Raw genomic sequence first — 16152 nt, 5'->3', positions numbered from 1 at the left:
GATATGGTCTTAAGGAGTCCTAGTATCCAACACTTAAGCCACAACACCATTCTGGCTCCCCCAAAATTATAAAGCTTTCATCTTAGCTTTAGCTGTTAGCAAATAAGAAATATTTTAAAATCTTATAAAGATTTTGCATAGGCTACAGTAGGGGTCTTCTCAATTAGGAAACAACTTGGAGGCGTTACAAACCACCGCTTTGAGGCGGTCTCCCAGCGCTCCTGTTAGCTCCGTGAGGGAGCCTCCGCAGCCAAACCACACGGCTCCCTTACGGAGCAAAAAAGCTCCAAAATGGAGCTTCTTTTGGCAGCGCGCTCATGACGCCGCGAGATGCCAATGGCGCACTCGCGATATCATTAGCACCACGTGACGTGCGGACGCAGAGCATCCGTTACGTCAAGATGGCGGTGGCCGTGTGGAACGGCCGCCGCCATTTGTTATGGACAGAGTCCGTAACAGGAATAGGGGCATCTGGAAGAGACTCCCTTTTTTTAAACTGGGATGTCCTGAGGATGTCCCAAGTGGCGGTTTGTAACCTGCCTTAGTGGGTTCCTTGCTTTAGTTGTTAAATAAGGTAAACAAACTTACATATAGAGATTGGCTCTGCCTTGCTGTGTCTCCATACCTTTTGAATTTGAACTAATTTGTCACAAACAAGCTTCCAAACCTAATTCATTATCATCCATTCACTTGTCAGAGGAGTGAAGTGGCTGTCATAATTACCTTTGTGAATTTCTTATTTGAAATCAGAAAAGTTAACCCTTGTTGGGAGTTAATTAGGAAAGCAAAGGGTTATGTAGTTTTCTTCTTTTATTTCCTTTAACATATTTTCAGAGACTTGAAATATAAAAATTGTCTTTTTTTCAGTGCGAGGATGTCGTCCTGGCAAGATTGTGCAGATGACAGAAGCAGAGGTTCGAGGATTATGTATAAAGTCTCGAGAAATCTTTCTTAGCCAGCCCATTCTTCTGGAGCTAGAGGCACCATTAAAGATCTGTGGTAAGTGATGATGCTTCAACTAATGGTATCTGCTGAAGATAAAAGGACTTACAATGTGTATTACTTAGATACCAATGTTATTATAGATTCAAAAGGTGCAAACATTGCTTACAAGTAAATACTTCTATTTTTCTCACTTTTGTGACATGGAAAGATTTATGTCTTTTATTCTCTTGTCAAATTTTAGGGTACTTTAGAACCTGCCTTAGAAAGTAAGATGGTTGGGTTACTTCTAATAAATACTAATTCTTTGGTTTAAGATGAATTCATAATTTAACTTCAAATCCCCATTTGAAAAGCTTCACTTAATGTAAGTCTATATAGTTTGCAAAAACTGTTCTGCATGCAGACTGATAAAAATGAACAAGCAGATAGTAAAATCCAGAAGGGCAGTATTGATTCTTCACTGATGGCAACACAAAAGCATATGAAGAGTATTCGTCTGGAGCTCCTAGGAGAGGGGTGGGAATTATGTGGCCCACTAGACATGCAATTCCCAGTATTCCTTCTCTGGCTTTGCTGAGTATGCTTCTGAAACCTGTAGTCCAACAATATCTTGAGGGTCACATGATTCCCATCCCTGTCCTAGTGCATCAGTTGCACTTCAGAAGCTAAATGAAACCTAACCAAGTCATTGCAAAGTGGTGTTGAAATAGGCATATGAAGAATGCAGTATCACTTGAGGACAAGAAAGGTATTGAACTACTGTCTACAGATGTAAACTCTTGGTTCCTGCCAGCCCTTATATAACTTGTAATTAACTTGTAATACAATTTACATGATGATTGTAGCATAACTTTGTTGGATACATTTGTTAGTTTAATGAAAGAGAGGCAGTGTAAAAGGAATAAAATCATATGCTTGCAAGCTTGCTTTCTTGCTGTAGGGGAAAAACAAACAATGAGCAGAGAAAGCTTATATTTATTTGAATTCAGGCTCTTTTTGACCATTTAGGATAAAAGCAATTCTCATTTGTAGCTGTGGGGAGTTCTCTCAAAGTTCCTCAATGGCTAATTTCAAGATGGTGTGTTGTGGGTAACAGTCAAAACATGGCATACAGTTTTGTTTGTGACCATAAATCTGCCATCTACAGAGCAGCTACTCATTTCATGTTTAGATGGACCTCTGAAAAAGTTGGAACACCACTCCTCTGCCAGGTTTTGCTAAGTTGAATAGGTGGTCATGTCTCGCCAGTAGCTGCAATACTGTTTGCAAACTCTTTAACAGCAGAAGTTGTTTTGAATAGTAGGAATTGGCACAGAAGAGCTATTTAAATTTAGCCAGTCAGTGATGATGAGTGGTATTCAGCAATAGCTGTATACTGGCACAATATTTCAAGGGCTTATTAGCATTCTGTGATTTTGGACAACAACTGCCAATTTGATTACAGTGATCCCTTATGTGGGGGAACCATTCCTGACCCACCCCCCCACCCCACGTAATGCAAATTCTGCGTATGCTCAAGCCACATTGAAGATAATGGGGCTTGTGCACATGACGCAGTGCGCACGCCATGGACACATGCACCATTTCCTCTTTGCCGCGTGGTGCACCTGTGTATGATGTGAGCGCACTGTAATTTGGTTTAATAATCACTATGCTACAGTTTGGGTTCTATAGTGATCCCTCCCACTTCAGATCTTGAGGAATCTTAACCTAGATGTTTAAAAACCACTGATTTCAACGTCCCTGTATTAATGCTCTTTTATGGTGGTTTAATACTGCTCTTTCAGTTTGTAGGTGTTTGCAGCCACTGTTTCCCAATTTTTGCTGATATTTCAGTGCCATTTTTCCATTAAACAGTCCCAGCCACTTGGGAATCATTGCTGGATATATTAATATTACATTGCTATTTCACTGGATTTGGCTGTATGCTTGAAACCATGCTGGCATGCTAAAAAGACAAATAAGCCTATTTTAAAAGTAAGCCAGCATAGTGATGTGGTTTGAGCATTGGGCTATGATTCTTAAATTCAAATCCTGGCTTGACCATGTAAACCCATTGGATAGGTGACCTTGGGCAAGTCACACTCTCATCCTCAGAGGATGGCAATGGCAAATGCACTCTGAAGAAATTTACCAAGAAAACTCTGTGATCGGCTCATCAAAGAGTCCCCATAAGTTGGAAATGACTTGAAGGCACACAACAACAACAAAATGAAGACTGTTCTTCGTACCACACAAATTGAGGATACTAGGCATTCTGGTTCTGGGAATGAGAAATTAAATTTGGAAACCCCTTGGTCAGTGACAATCAGATCACCATTTGAAACGGACAACGGAATCTGAAAGAAACATTGGCTCAGCCATAGAACTTAGTGTTTCAACATGAAACTATGACATTCCACTGAGTATGGAAGACCTGAGCCCAGGGAGCTGATGATTAGGCTCTTGGAGATATCTCATTGATAGAGTTTCCATAAGTTGAAGACTGTATGGTGGAAAATAACAGCAGTAAATATGAATCTAAATTTTCTCGTTTCCCCTTTAGGTGACATTCATGGCCAGTATACAGATTTACTCCGATTGTTTGAGTATGGAGGATTTCCACCTGAAGCCAACTATCTTTTTCTGGGTGATTATGTGGACAGAGGAAAACAGTCCTTGGAAACCATCTGCTTACTACTTGCATATAAAATCAAATATCCAGAGAATTTTTTTCTCCTGAGAGGAAACCATGAGTGTGCTAGCATTAATCGTATATATGGCTTCTATGATGAATGTAAGTAAAAAAATTGGTATGAATAGTTTTATTCACCCATGTTATAAAATGTTTGTACAGCTTTGACATTTGATAGATCTTGTCTTAATAGCAAGAAATACTGGATTTGACTCTTACAAACATCCTTTAAAACTGTGGTTTACTTTTACTAAAGTAATTGCTGGATTCAGGTATATTATCTTACTTGATGGCCATGCCATATGTCCGGGGATGTTAATGTAAAATGCTCTTTTAATCCTATCAGGTAAACGACGATTTAATATCAAGCTCTGGAAGACATTTACAGACTGCTTTAATTGTCTGCCTATCGCAGCCATTGTAGATGAGAAGATTTTCTGCTGTCATGGAGGTAAGCAAACAACCTCCTAGTTAAACAATTGGCAAAATCATTTTTCCCCAAAGGTTTGTCAAATTCAACCAAAGAATAGTCTGTCTCTTGTCTCTTAACACTGGACAAAGGTTGGGATACATCACAAACCTGTCTTTTAGGATATCAAAGTTTCCAGTAATCCATTCAAGCAAATCCTGATGAAAGCAAAGTTCAACGCTTACAGGAGGCTGCCATAAAGTTTACTGCTGGGTATGGTATGGCAGTTTAATTCATTTTCCCAGTCCTGAAGAAGGCCAGAACACAGATTTGAAGAGGCCAAGTAGGCAATGCTATCTTCTTGTGTTCATCAGGGTGACCTTTTCAACTTTGCCAGATGCTTCTATTTTTCAAGGAACAGTTGCATATGCTAGTCTTTATTTTTATCACAACAGAGTGAATGTCTTCAGGTCTTCAAATCAAAAAACAGTTTTTCTTCTCCTATGTGGAAAAGAACTGATTCATATCAGAGGCATGCATGATCAGGAAGCCCATTGGCTAATTCAGAGGGGAGCAAACTTGGGAGAAAAGGGCGTAACCACTTTCTGAACCACTATCAAATTTGATTTCACTTCAGCAAACAGCAACCTATGAACTATATGTATAAAAGGTGAGCTTTAAGGATAGAGAGGGAGATGCATGCACTTTCCTCTTCAACTTCCAAATAAATTTGTATTCTTCAACAGAGAAATATCTTTTCAAGAAGGTTCTCAAGGCTATATTTATTTTTACATATTTATATTTCTGTAGAGAAGTCCAGTAATATGGGTTTAAATTGAATGTTTCTCCTCTGAAGCGGACCCACTGAAATATAATGAAACTTAGGCGTGGTACATATCACTCCTCACCGGCAACTCTGCAGCCCCAATCCGTGGCGTGGAAAAGGGTGTCCTTGAGACTTATGCCCCTGGACACCCCAGGAGCCACAGCCATGGGAGAAAAGCCCCTTTCTCCCCTGTGTCGTTCCCACAGCCATTTTGTGGCTGCGGGAACAAGGCACACACCCAGAAGGAGCTCCATTTTGGAGCTGCTTCTCGCACTACAGCCAGGCCGCCATAAGTGGCCTGAGGCAGTGGAGAGACATCATGCATGCACTGCGCCGTTTGGACATGGTGTGTGTGTGACATAATCCTGGCAGCCCCCGTGTAGATGGGAGGACGTCATGATTACGGTGCTAAGTACTATATAAAATAACAATATCACAAAGCTGCAAACAGCCTAAATTCAGACAGAAGTGATGCACATCAGATGAACAACATATCAGTGGTTTTATACAGTAACATATCAGTATTCAAAGGGTCTGTGAAAATAAACCTTCAGCTGTCACCAACATGACCATAAAGAGGACACGGGGAAAGCATTCCACAGCAAGGATGTGTCACTGAGAATCCGCCCGCTGGTTGACACCCTTCACTTGGCAAGGGCACCTGAAACCAGTGCTCTAATGAGAATCCCAAAGATTGTGTAGGTCAGGGGTAGGCAACCTTTTTGAGCCGGGGGCCGGGTTGCTTTCCCTCAGGCGACTGGGGGGCCGGAGGCGGAGCTTCCACCCTCGAGGGGTGGGGCCACGTGCTGGGGGCGGAGCTTCCACCCTCCAGGAGCCAGGCCTCCCCATCTTTGCCAGCCCTGTCAGAGGACGGCAGAAAAGCCGGTGGGGGCTGCCAGCGCTGGAGGACTCCTCCTCTTTGCCGGCCCCTAACAGGGCCCCAGGCCCCGTCAGAGGCTGGCAAAAAAGCCGGTGGGAGCCACCAGCACTGGAGGACTCCAGGGACGGCAGTGGGCCCCTAAGAGACCCCCTGCCGTCGCTGGAGTCCTCTTGGAGGACTCCAGGGATGGCAGCGGGCCCCTAAGAGATCCCCTGCCGCCGCCAGAGGCCTCTTGGAGGACTCCAGGGATGGCCGCGGGCCCCTAAGAGACCCCCAGCCGCCGCTGGCCTATATAGGGGACCGCTCCCGCCACCTGTTCTGTGGTCGCGTGAGACTTCACCGCTATGGGCGCCGCCATTTTTTCTTCCAAAATGGCGACGAAGTCTCGCGCGACCTCAGGGAAGGTCGCGCGAGACTTCGGCGCCATTTTGGGAGAAAAAATGGTGGCGCCCATAGAGGCAAAAAGCCGGTTTCGACCCATGGTGTAGGTAGATATATAGGATAAGATATTTGTTATCTTCATCCTTTGTTATTGAGGTTTTTAAAGGTTAAACCCATTATTTTGAATTGGATTTGGAGATGGACTGTGGCAGACAGTACAGCTAATAAAGCACAGGCATAACATGCTCTAATTGCCCCCCAGTTCTTAGCCTTGCTGTCCCATTGTACATAAACTGCAGTTTCTATGTGGTTTTCAAACCATCACAATACCTAAATGAAAGGGACCCAGGACATGAGGAACTGAGACCAGCTTCTTTCTATCCAGTTACGACTTAAACTGGAGTACCTGAAGCTTATAAGAGGCACACTGGACCACAAAGGCCACTGGAACCTTTTGTGATTGTACCTTAACAATTGGCATCCCAAACCAGGAGACTGGTCTCTAGAAAGGAAAATAAAGTCCTTCTCACTGCTTACATCAGAAAGGCAATTATAATTTTTCTTGGATTTCCCATAAAAACTGTTAGTGGGCCCTCTACGAAAATAATTGCTGCTACTTTCAACATAAAGAATGATGGCTATATTAGCACCTCACTCTGTCATTTTGGTGTGGTCTTTTTTGCCTTCAAGTTGTTTCTGACGTATGGCAACCCTATCACAGTTTTCTTGGCAAGTTTGTTCATAGGGTGTTTGTCATGCCATCCTCTGCGGCTGAGAGACTGTGGTTTGCTCATGGTCATCCAGTGGGGTTTTATGGGGCAATATCATTCAGTAATTCCTTCACACTCCAGGCAGAAGAATAATGTCTAAGGATGGGAGGTGGGGCTGTTTTTTTAATGTATGTTTTATGCTAGTGCTTGTATCTGCTGTAAGCTATTGTTATAACAGTCCTTAGGGCAAAACTTCCAGAGCCTTAGAGTGTTCTTCCTTTATGTGAATTCAGAAAGAATATACCACACAGTGTATCTCCAGTCAAATAAAAGTATAAAGTACTAATGGTATTTATAAAGTGTCTCAGCAATGAAATATTGTAAAGTGAGTAAACATCTGTTAGGAAAATTATTTTCAGTTGAATCTTGAAAGGCTGTGTTATAGCATGCTATGCTGCTTGATAGAGGAAATATTTTTGTAACTCATTCATGGAGCTGGACCATCAGTATAGGGTGTTCAATTGTGTTGCACATTTTTATGTAGCTTGCTTTTTAAAAAAAACTTTGTAGCATCTCATAAAAACTTTGCAAAAGTACACAACATAATGTTTAAATAAATGCTACCTTGTTGATTTGACTCTAGAGTATTCCTTATCTTATTTTTAACCTTTCAGTTAAATGTTGGCAGTCAGTGACATGTACTACACACACAGCTGCACTGATACACATAGTCTTCATGTGTTGATGATTTTGCCTTTTGAGTTTTTCAGTTCAGTGTTCTTTACTTGCACTGTCCTTCCTCCTGCAGCCTCTAGGGAGAAGGACAAGAAACTTCAGTATTGCCAGTGCAACTTTGGATTTAGCTTATGGGTTTTTTGTTCCCATGATTGAAATACTTTGCAGTCTTGTTTAACTGTGGGAATATTTGTCATTCAAAACATTGTATATTATCTTATTTTTAGAAATCATGCCTGTTCTTCAGGTTTCTATTACAGTGGTGCCCCGGGTTACGAAATTAATTCGTTCCGCGGCGCCGTTCGTAACCCGAAAAGCATTCGCAAGCCGAATCTCCATAGGCGCTAATGGGGAAAAGCCGCGATTTCGTGGGAAATAGCGCCGAAAAGCACCAAAAGTTTTTTCGTAACCCGAAAAAACTTTCGTAACGCGGAACTATTTTTTTTAATTTATTTTTTTCGTAACCCGGAAATTTCGTAACGCGGCACATTCGTATCCCGGGGTACCACTGTATGTTCTTGGTGTCATCAAAGTTTTTAATGTAGTCAGTTGTTGGTATGTTGTTATACGACTCCTTGCAATAGTTTTTCATATAAAATAGTTTTCTAATTTTAACAGTTGTTTAAATGCTTAATTTACTTCAAAATGTAATTATCTGGGTCCAGTATTCTGAATACAAGAACATAACCATGATTGCTGTCCTTCTTTAAAAAACAAATACAGTGGTACCTCAGGTTACGAAATTAATTCGTTCCGCCGCCGCTTTCGTAACCCGAAAAGCCTTCGCAAGCCGAAAACCCATAGGCGCTAATGGGGAAAAGCCGCGATTTTGTGTGAAATAGCGCCGAAAAGCACCAAATTTTTTTTCGTAACCCGAAAAAACGTTCGTAAGCCGGAACAGTTTTTTTGAATGGATTTTTTTCGTAACCCGGAAATTTCGTAAGGCGGCGCATTCGTATCCCGGGGTACCACTGTAGTATTTTTTTAGTTTGCTAAGCTCCCTTGGTCCATCCAAATTAAGATCTAGTGACTGCAGTATTAAGCCTTGTCATGTGCATTCTGAAATACTCAGGTATGCACATATTTGTCGTTAAATTGGTTGTGAGCTATTATATCTGACTTTTACCATAGACTGATTTAGGTGCTTTACAGAGCGCCCAAAAAAGGCGCCCATGTTTGCTGTGCGAGGGAGCCTCAGCGGACAAACTGCACAGCTCCCCCACACAGCAAAAGGAACCCGCAAAAAGCAGGTGGTTCTTGCAGCGTCACAACCACGCCGTGACGTGTGGATGCTAAGTGTCCGTCACGTCAAAATGGCAGCGCCCATGTGTATAGGGCGCCAGCATTTTTACGCCCCCAGTACGTACTAGGGGTGAGGCCTGATTGGACACTGCGTCCTCGGCCAACCCCTAGTACGTACTGGGGGCCTTAGTTTCTGATGGTGCTGTCCTTGTATGTCTGAGTAGTATGTTGCATTGAGTTCAGTGAGTTTTACTTTCAGATAGGTTTGAACAGGATTTCAGCATATTTGCAGTGTATTTTCTATTGTAAGTTCTCTCTAAAGACTTACATGTTCAGGGGCTAGATTCTAAATTCTGTTCATGTAATTTTTGTTTGTACTTTATTAACTTAAATCTGCAAGACACCACCCCTTTCTGCCCTGGATCAGTGATGCGGCAAATGCACACAGTGGCACTGATCCGGTCTCCAGCTCCTTTCTATGCCTCTTAAGAGGCGCCATAGTTGTTGCTGGGTGGCTTGATCTGCGCCAAAGGGACGTCATCAACACGCACACCGTCTGAACGGGCGCATGCAAATATGACACCCGGGCAGCACGGGGAGGGGTGTGAGCATGGGGACACTCAGTCCTCACCCTGCTCACAGACCGGTTCTTTTTTCCTGTCTCTATTGGGCCTATGTCTTCATGAGCATGCAGCACATATGGCAGAACCTATCTTTAAAACAAAAAACCTTACCATTAGTATTGTATGAGCCAGATCCAGAAAGAATTCCCAACGTTGCTGTGTTTAGCACCCTTCCCACAACAAAAGAAAGAAAGATCTTTTTGTGGTGAAACAATTATATAGTCATTAGTAAAGTGCCAAACAAATCTTTTTCTTTTGGCAAGCCAGTATTGAATAAAGTCCTAGTTACTTTTTTGCTCCTTTTACTTGCTTATGTTGGAGAACACTCTCTCCTAAAATAGATAACTTTGGATATGGTAACATGTTACAGTGGTCAAGACTGGACAAATAGTTTTAGAAATCATTTTATATTCAAATAGTTGTCATCATTGGGTTGTCTTCCAGTATTATAGATTCTTGAATTAGGGATTCCTATTTAGTGGATATCTTTCCTCATCAGATGTATATTTAGATCTATTTTATGATGTAATTATTCCATACTTGGTAGGTAGCCCATCCCTACTCTAAGACTCAAGTTCCAGGCACTCAAACATTTTGCAGTGTTTTCAGATACATAGTAGTGAAGATGCTTGTCATTGAGTTGGTTTAGTAGCTTAAGGGACATAGAATGGAATATGATAAAAACATAATACAAATGGATATGACTAATTGGAATTCATACAGTGGAAAATAAAAATGGCTAGGGTAATCTAAATCCTTTTCAGTGACTATCTTCTACCCCCAAAAATGATACAAATTTAATGCTCCTTGATATTTATAGGTTTGTCTCCAGATCTGCAATCAATGGAACAGATCAGAAGAATCATGAGACCCACAGATGTTCCTGACACAGGTGAGACCTTTCTAACTTATTTTGAAACTTTTATAGCTTGTATAGCTTGTGAGAATGTTAGATTGGCTCTCTGAAACTGCAATGTAAAAAGTTGATTCAGTGATGATATATTTTCCAGATCTAAGACTTCAGGGAGTTTTATTGTGCTTGTGTTCCTTGGAAACTAAAATTGTCATCTGTCCCCACCCCACCCCCCAAAAAAAATTAATTGGGGAATTCACAGGACAACATATATACTACCCTGTATCTAATTTCTTCTTGTTGGTGCAGTGGAAGACCTTGATAAATTAACCTGGGCTGTAGTTCTGCTTGATTAATACCAATAGAGGAGGAGTGCATTCAGTATCTGATTTTTATAAATGCCTGTCATTGAGTATGCCAAGCATGTCTCCTAAAAGCTTCATATGCCAGGTAAACATTTTCCCCTGGATTTAAAGTTAATGCATGCTTTCATTCCTTCATTCTAAGGCTTGCTCTGTGACCTGCTGTGGTCTGATCCAGACAAGGATGTCCAGGGTTGGGGTGAAAATGACCGTGGAGTCTCCTTCACTTTTGGAGCTGATGTAGTCAGCAAATTCTTAAACAGGCATGATTTGGATTTGATTTGTCGAGCTCACCAGGTATGACTCCATTGCTTCTTAATTTTAGAATCTTTCTTTTACCTTTTATATTCCAGTGATGGTATGCTGGTGAACAGGTGAAATAGTGTGGATGAGATTACAAATAGTATACTGGACCCAATGCTACTACTGCACAGGGTCCTGAAGGTTTTTCCTGTGATGGAGAGGGAAACATCCTATCATGGGGTTGATCCCTCACATCATTCCGACTGGCAGGAAATAAGCATAGAGGGAACCACCACCAAGGGGAGCATCTTTGATAGTCCCTCAGTCTAGTTCCTTCCTTTGCCCCATATAGGCTGTGTTTTCACCACCACCACCCCCAATTCATTTGTTTGCTTTACCTTAAAGACTTAAATCTCTCTTCTATTTTTCTTAAATTTATGGTCCTCCTTCTCCTGCCTTGGCTATTGCCTATAAAAACAACAATGTTCTTACTGCCTTTTTTCTACCCTCTTTGTACCAATATATCTGAATTTTGAGTTTTGGGCTTCTGTATCTAGGCTTGCAGTGCAACTAATAATTTTCTTAAATCTTTATTCACAACCATGTTCTTTGGATTATTATTTCTCTATATGAAGTTTAAAAGCCAAAATACTATATTGTACAGCATTCATTTTGCTATATAGAAGATTTTAGCCAAAATGTATATTAAATTTCCTATAATCTTAAGATTGCAGAAATATTTTAAGATATATTAATCTTGGCTGTGTGTTTCCTCAATGACAGGTGGTTGAAGATGGCTATGAATTCTTTGCAAAACGACAGCTGGTTACCCTATTTTCTGCTCCTAATTACTGTGGAGAGTTTGACAATGCTGGTGGTATGATGAGTGTGGATGAAACTTTGATGTGTTCTTTTCAGGTATGATGAACTAGAATTACAGCTTTCTTTTAATGTTTCTGTCCTGGGAGGATTGACCAAGAGTTGTTGTACTGCAGGGAAAGCTACAAAAAGAATATTGAAGACATATTTGTGATTAACTTTCCTTGTTTGAAAGCTAGCATTCTTTGTGAATGTTAAGATCTCTACATTTAAAGAGTTTAAGAATCTAGTCAGTTGCTAAAAGACATAAACATTGGGTTGTTTTTCTGGTTTATTTAGCAAACTTAGAGTTTGTGTAATTTTTAATTGACATGTGGAGATTAACAAGGAATGTGCTACAGCAAAACGAAATTCTAGTTTACTTCTCTAACGTCTGGGGTGGGGGGGATTGACATAGAGAAACCATGCAGACCCTATTCTTTGTTTGGGCTCATTGCATTTCATAAAGGTTGTATTAATGTGATTTAATTTAATATCCAACCAAAAGTGTCTTTGAATGAACCACAGAATCATAGAGTCGGAAGAGACCACAACTCGAATGGGCAAGTTTCAGTGTGTGTTCCTGGAGCTGCCAAACTATTGGTTCATCTAGGCCAGTATTGACTAGTTGGACTGGTAGTAGCTCTCCACAGTTTCTGGAAAGAATCTGTCCCAGACCTTTTAAGTAGAGATACTAGGAATTAAACCTGGAACCTTCACCTACAAAGTGTGTTGGGATAGTCAGCAGGATTGGTTATGGGTCATATCCTCCACATAACAGCTTTGAATGTTTAAGAAGAGAGCGGTGATATATTTGATTTAGCAGTAGGTCCTTAGAAACTTACAAATAAAAATCAGTTGAGAGGCTGAAATCTTTTTTACTTAGTGGATGCAGAAAGTTTGAAAGCCTATTTTGTAAGAGAGTTTTTTTTTCTTCCTCTTTAAAGATTTTGAAGCCATCTGAAAAGAAAGCAAAGTATCAGTATGGTGGACTGAATTCTGGACGTCCAGTCACTCCACCTCGCACAGCTAATCCACCGAAGAAGAGGTGAAGAAAGGAACAAAGTAGAAAACCCATCAGATCTATTAAGGACAAAACCCCATATATACAGTATATAATAAGTGTGCACTGTAAAACCATCCAGCCATTTGACACCCTTTATGATGTCACATCTTTAACTTAAAGAGACGGGTAAAGGATCTTTAATATTTTCTAGTTGACAGATGTGCAACACTGTATTGTAACAGGTATACTCCAGTTCTATTAACCAACATAGAGTAAAATCAGATCTAAACAAATTCTTTTGGTTGCATATTCACATCAGTTTTAAAGATGACCAACATCCCAATTTAAGCTTGATGTAATACCTAAATCAGATGAGAGCATGATGTTTCATTTGTGTAATGTGGTCTTACTGTTGCTTGGTTGCTTTTATTTCTATTACTTTGTAGCTAGAATGATGGCAAAGTATCTAGTCATGTTCCCTGGCTGAAAATGAATTGTGGAAGGGATTTTGGGGGGCAGCTATTGCTGTGTTCTTCTTTCCCATTAATCTTGCTGAACAAACGTGTGACCCTCTTTTCGGAGTAGAGTAACTAAAGAAAAACCCAACTCCAGCTACTGACTTCAGTAATGCTCCTTACCCAAACAGAAGTCAATATTTCCCATGAGATGGACAACTTCCTGCTCTTTATCTTAGACCACCACAGAATGGATTTGTGCACTGCACCATTTTAAACTGACATTACACTCACAATTGCACTTCATTTAACTAAAACAGTTCAAGAATGGGTATGGCTTAGTAGTTGGTAACTTGATCATGTGGTATCCTTGCTTAAGAATTTATTAGCATGAAACACCTTTTGGCATGTTTAGCTTCCTGATAATGCCATACTTACATTAAAGTGCATTCTGCATTGCTCACCAAACATGAAAATCTCTCTCTGATAAGCCTTGAAAAGCTAACTATTCATTCCCCTCCCCGGAGCCACCCTTTGCTCCAGCAGGGTGTCTCTAAATGGATATTGATGAGTGAGCAATAGATTAACTATGGCTAGTGGTGGTCGGATTGTCTAATATTGCCATGTGAATGTTCAATATGATTGTAAGGCCTATGTCAGTAAAGATTATATCCTCTGGATTTTCATGATCAAAGTTCATAAACTATTGTAGAGACTTCAGCTTTGTAGTGTAATATAGTAGCAATAATTTCTGTACATGATCAAGAGTTGATGCAGCATTTCTTTCCATTTTTTCTTTTCTTAAAGAGTTCATCTGTGCAAATGACGAAGTGTAAACATACATGTATAACAGTTGAAAGGCAGAGACTTAATTGGATAAAAATGCATTTTTTTTATTAAGGATTGTCAAATTTATAAGATCCTTTACAAGGGAAGCTTCCAATTTATAGGATTCTAATTGTGGAATGATACATGTAAAACTCTTTAATCTTGTCTTTGGAAATATTAAATTGAGATTCTAATAACTTGCATTTTATGTAGTAGCACATATTATGCAAGTGACTTTTGGCAAAGTGAGAATTTCTTTAAAATGCCTAAGTCTCTTTTCTAACTCCATTTTGTTTTAAACACATATTAAATGTAGATTTTTTTCATTTAGTAAAGTTGTTTAATTGATTTGATGTCTGACTGGTTATTCTAATATTTTCTTCTTGAAAGCATTCACCCTTGATGTTATACATGCAATGTTACGTGGACAAAATTTCAATAACAACGTTAATAACAATGTTCACTAGTGGATATTTAACATATAGCAGCCCAGTTTTCCTACTTTGTAATATATAACTCAGTTATATAATTGTAAGAAATGTCCAGTGCCAAGTTACCTGGAAATTAATGGCTGACAAGCAGTTGGTACTATGTTCTCTTCTAGCAACAAACAAGTTAACTTCTTGAGCCATTACTACATGAGACAAGATGGAAGAAAAGTTTTGCCACAGCTGGCATTTTTATGTGAAGTGGATGATGTTTTGTTTTTCTTTCTTAAAACATTTGTAGGTGCTTTCTTGTTTCCAGTAACACATGAAAAACCAAAATGTGTTTAAAATTAGTGGTACAACTGGGTTTGACATTTTTTCTGGAGAACTCTTATTGCAACACTGCCCATATATGTATGTAAAGCCATCTTGAAATACAGCATTCAGATATAGGAATCTGCTGTAATTGCTATTTTTTCCACTGTCACGTTTGTCACTCAGTAATGTCTGACAACACACTGTAATTTTAATACCAGTGAAAATGAGGGATGTAATAGTTAAAACTATGAAATATGATCCTTTCCCTGTAAGCATCATGTATGGAAGCCCTTGGAGTTACCTAAGACTGCTCATTTTCTAGTTTTAGATCTTGGCCATGAACACAAATGCTGGTCTCAGTAGGCAACATGGCAAGTTCTGGCCGTTGCTAACAGATGTCCCCAGTATTTTCAGTTTAAAAGATAAAGTAAGTTGTGTGGATTTTTTGGCTTTGTAGTTAGCTTTTAATATTTTGGCTATGGGTGTATCTCCTTTCTGTTCAACCAGAATGGAACTCGTAATGTATTGAGCATGATTTCTTTGAATCTAAATAGTACTTTATTGTCTGTCAGGTTTTACTTTACTGTCTGTCCTCCTCCTTTCCTTTTTTGAAAAAAGGCACTCTTACTACTACTGTCCCCATTAAAACAAAAGCTTGTGTGTCACTATTTTGTAGCATTCTCACGTTTTTCCTTGTAACTAACCTCTACTTATTGGGGAACTTTACTTTTTATTGTTTTGTCAATGTGTCATGTAAGCAATTTGCTTAAAGACAATCTTGTGCAATGAGGATGGACTGTTGAATTTCTAAATAGAATTAGTTCACAGGATAGTTTTTGAACAAATTGTAGAAATGACATAATTATTCCACATGTCTGAATGCACAGAAGTTATTTGAAACCCATTTTGTGGATACAGAACATCACATCTGAGCTGGCTGTGTCTGTCAGCCTACAAGAATATTGAGTTTTAGGAATAAATATGACTAAACCTCTTGATTTTGTATTCAAGTCTCTTTTTTACACATTTACTTGTGGTATATAGTGGATTGAGCATTAGACTATGACTGTGGAGGTTTGAATTCCCGCTCACCCATGGAAACCCACTGGATGATCTAGGGCAAGTCACATACTCTCCGCTCCAGCAGCAGGCAAAGGCAAACACCTTCTCAACAAATCTTTCCTAGAAAACCCCATTGCCTGTGAAGCAAATGATTGACTTTGTGTTTTGAAAATTATGTAGCTTTAGATGAAGTTGACGTCATTAGATATGCTGAAACATGCTAATACTTTAAATAGTACCCAAAAACCTGCAAGTCAATTTAGATCAGTTCTTCAACCTGATGTCCTTCAGATGTGGCATACAATTCCCATCAG

At 39.9% G+C, this 16152-nt stretch overlaps 1 protein-coding gene across 1 annotated transcript in view; it reads left to right on the top strand.

The window, feature by feature from the left end:
• The window catches only part of PPP1CB (protein phosphatase 1 catalytic subunit beta), a 39863-nt gene extending 24089 nt beyond the window's left edge, over positions 1 to 15774 (top strand). Inside the window, exons 2-8 of the mRNA XM_042463841.1 lie at positions 868 to 999; positions 3491 to 3721; positions 3966 to 4070; positions 10246 to 10317; positions 10786 to 10937; positions 11667 to 11801; positions 12689 to 15774. Of these exons, the coding sequence (XP_042319775.1) occupies positions 868 to 999; positions 3491 to 3721; positions 3966 to 4070; positions 10246 to 10317; positions 10786 to 10937; positions 11667 to 11801; positions 12689 to 12793 (932 nt within the window). The 3' untranslated portion in view covers positions 12794 to 15774. The remainder of the gene's footprint in view (positions 1 to 867; positions 1000 to 3490; positions 3722 to 3965; positions 4071 to 10245; positions 10318 to 10785; positions 10938 to 11666; positions 11802 to 12688) is intronic.
• The last annotated feature ends 378 nt before the right edge of the window (positions 15775 to 16152 follow it).

The sequence above is a fragment of the Sceloporus undulatus genome, chromosome 1 (assembly GCF_019175285.1).
Source record: "Sceloporus undulatus isolate JIND9_A2432 ecotype Alabama chromosome 1, SceUnd_v1.1, whole genome shotgun sequence".
In the NCBI taxonomy this organism is placed as follows: domain Eukaryota; kingdom Metazoa; phylum Chordata; class Lepidosauria; order Squamata; family Phrynosomatidae; genus Sceloporus; species Sceloporus undulatus.
This window is presented reverse-complemented; position numbering and strand designations above follow the sequence as displayed.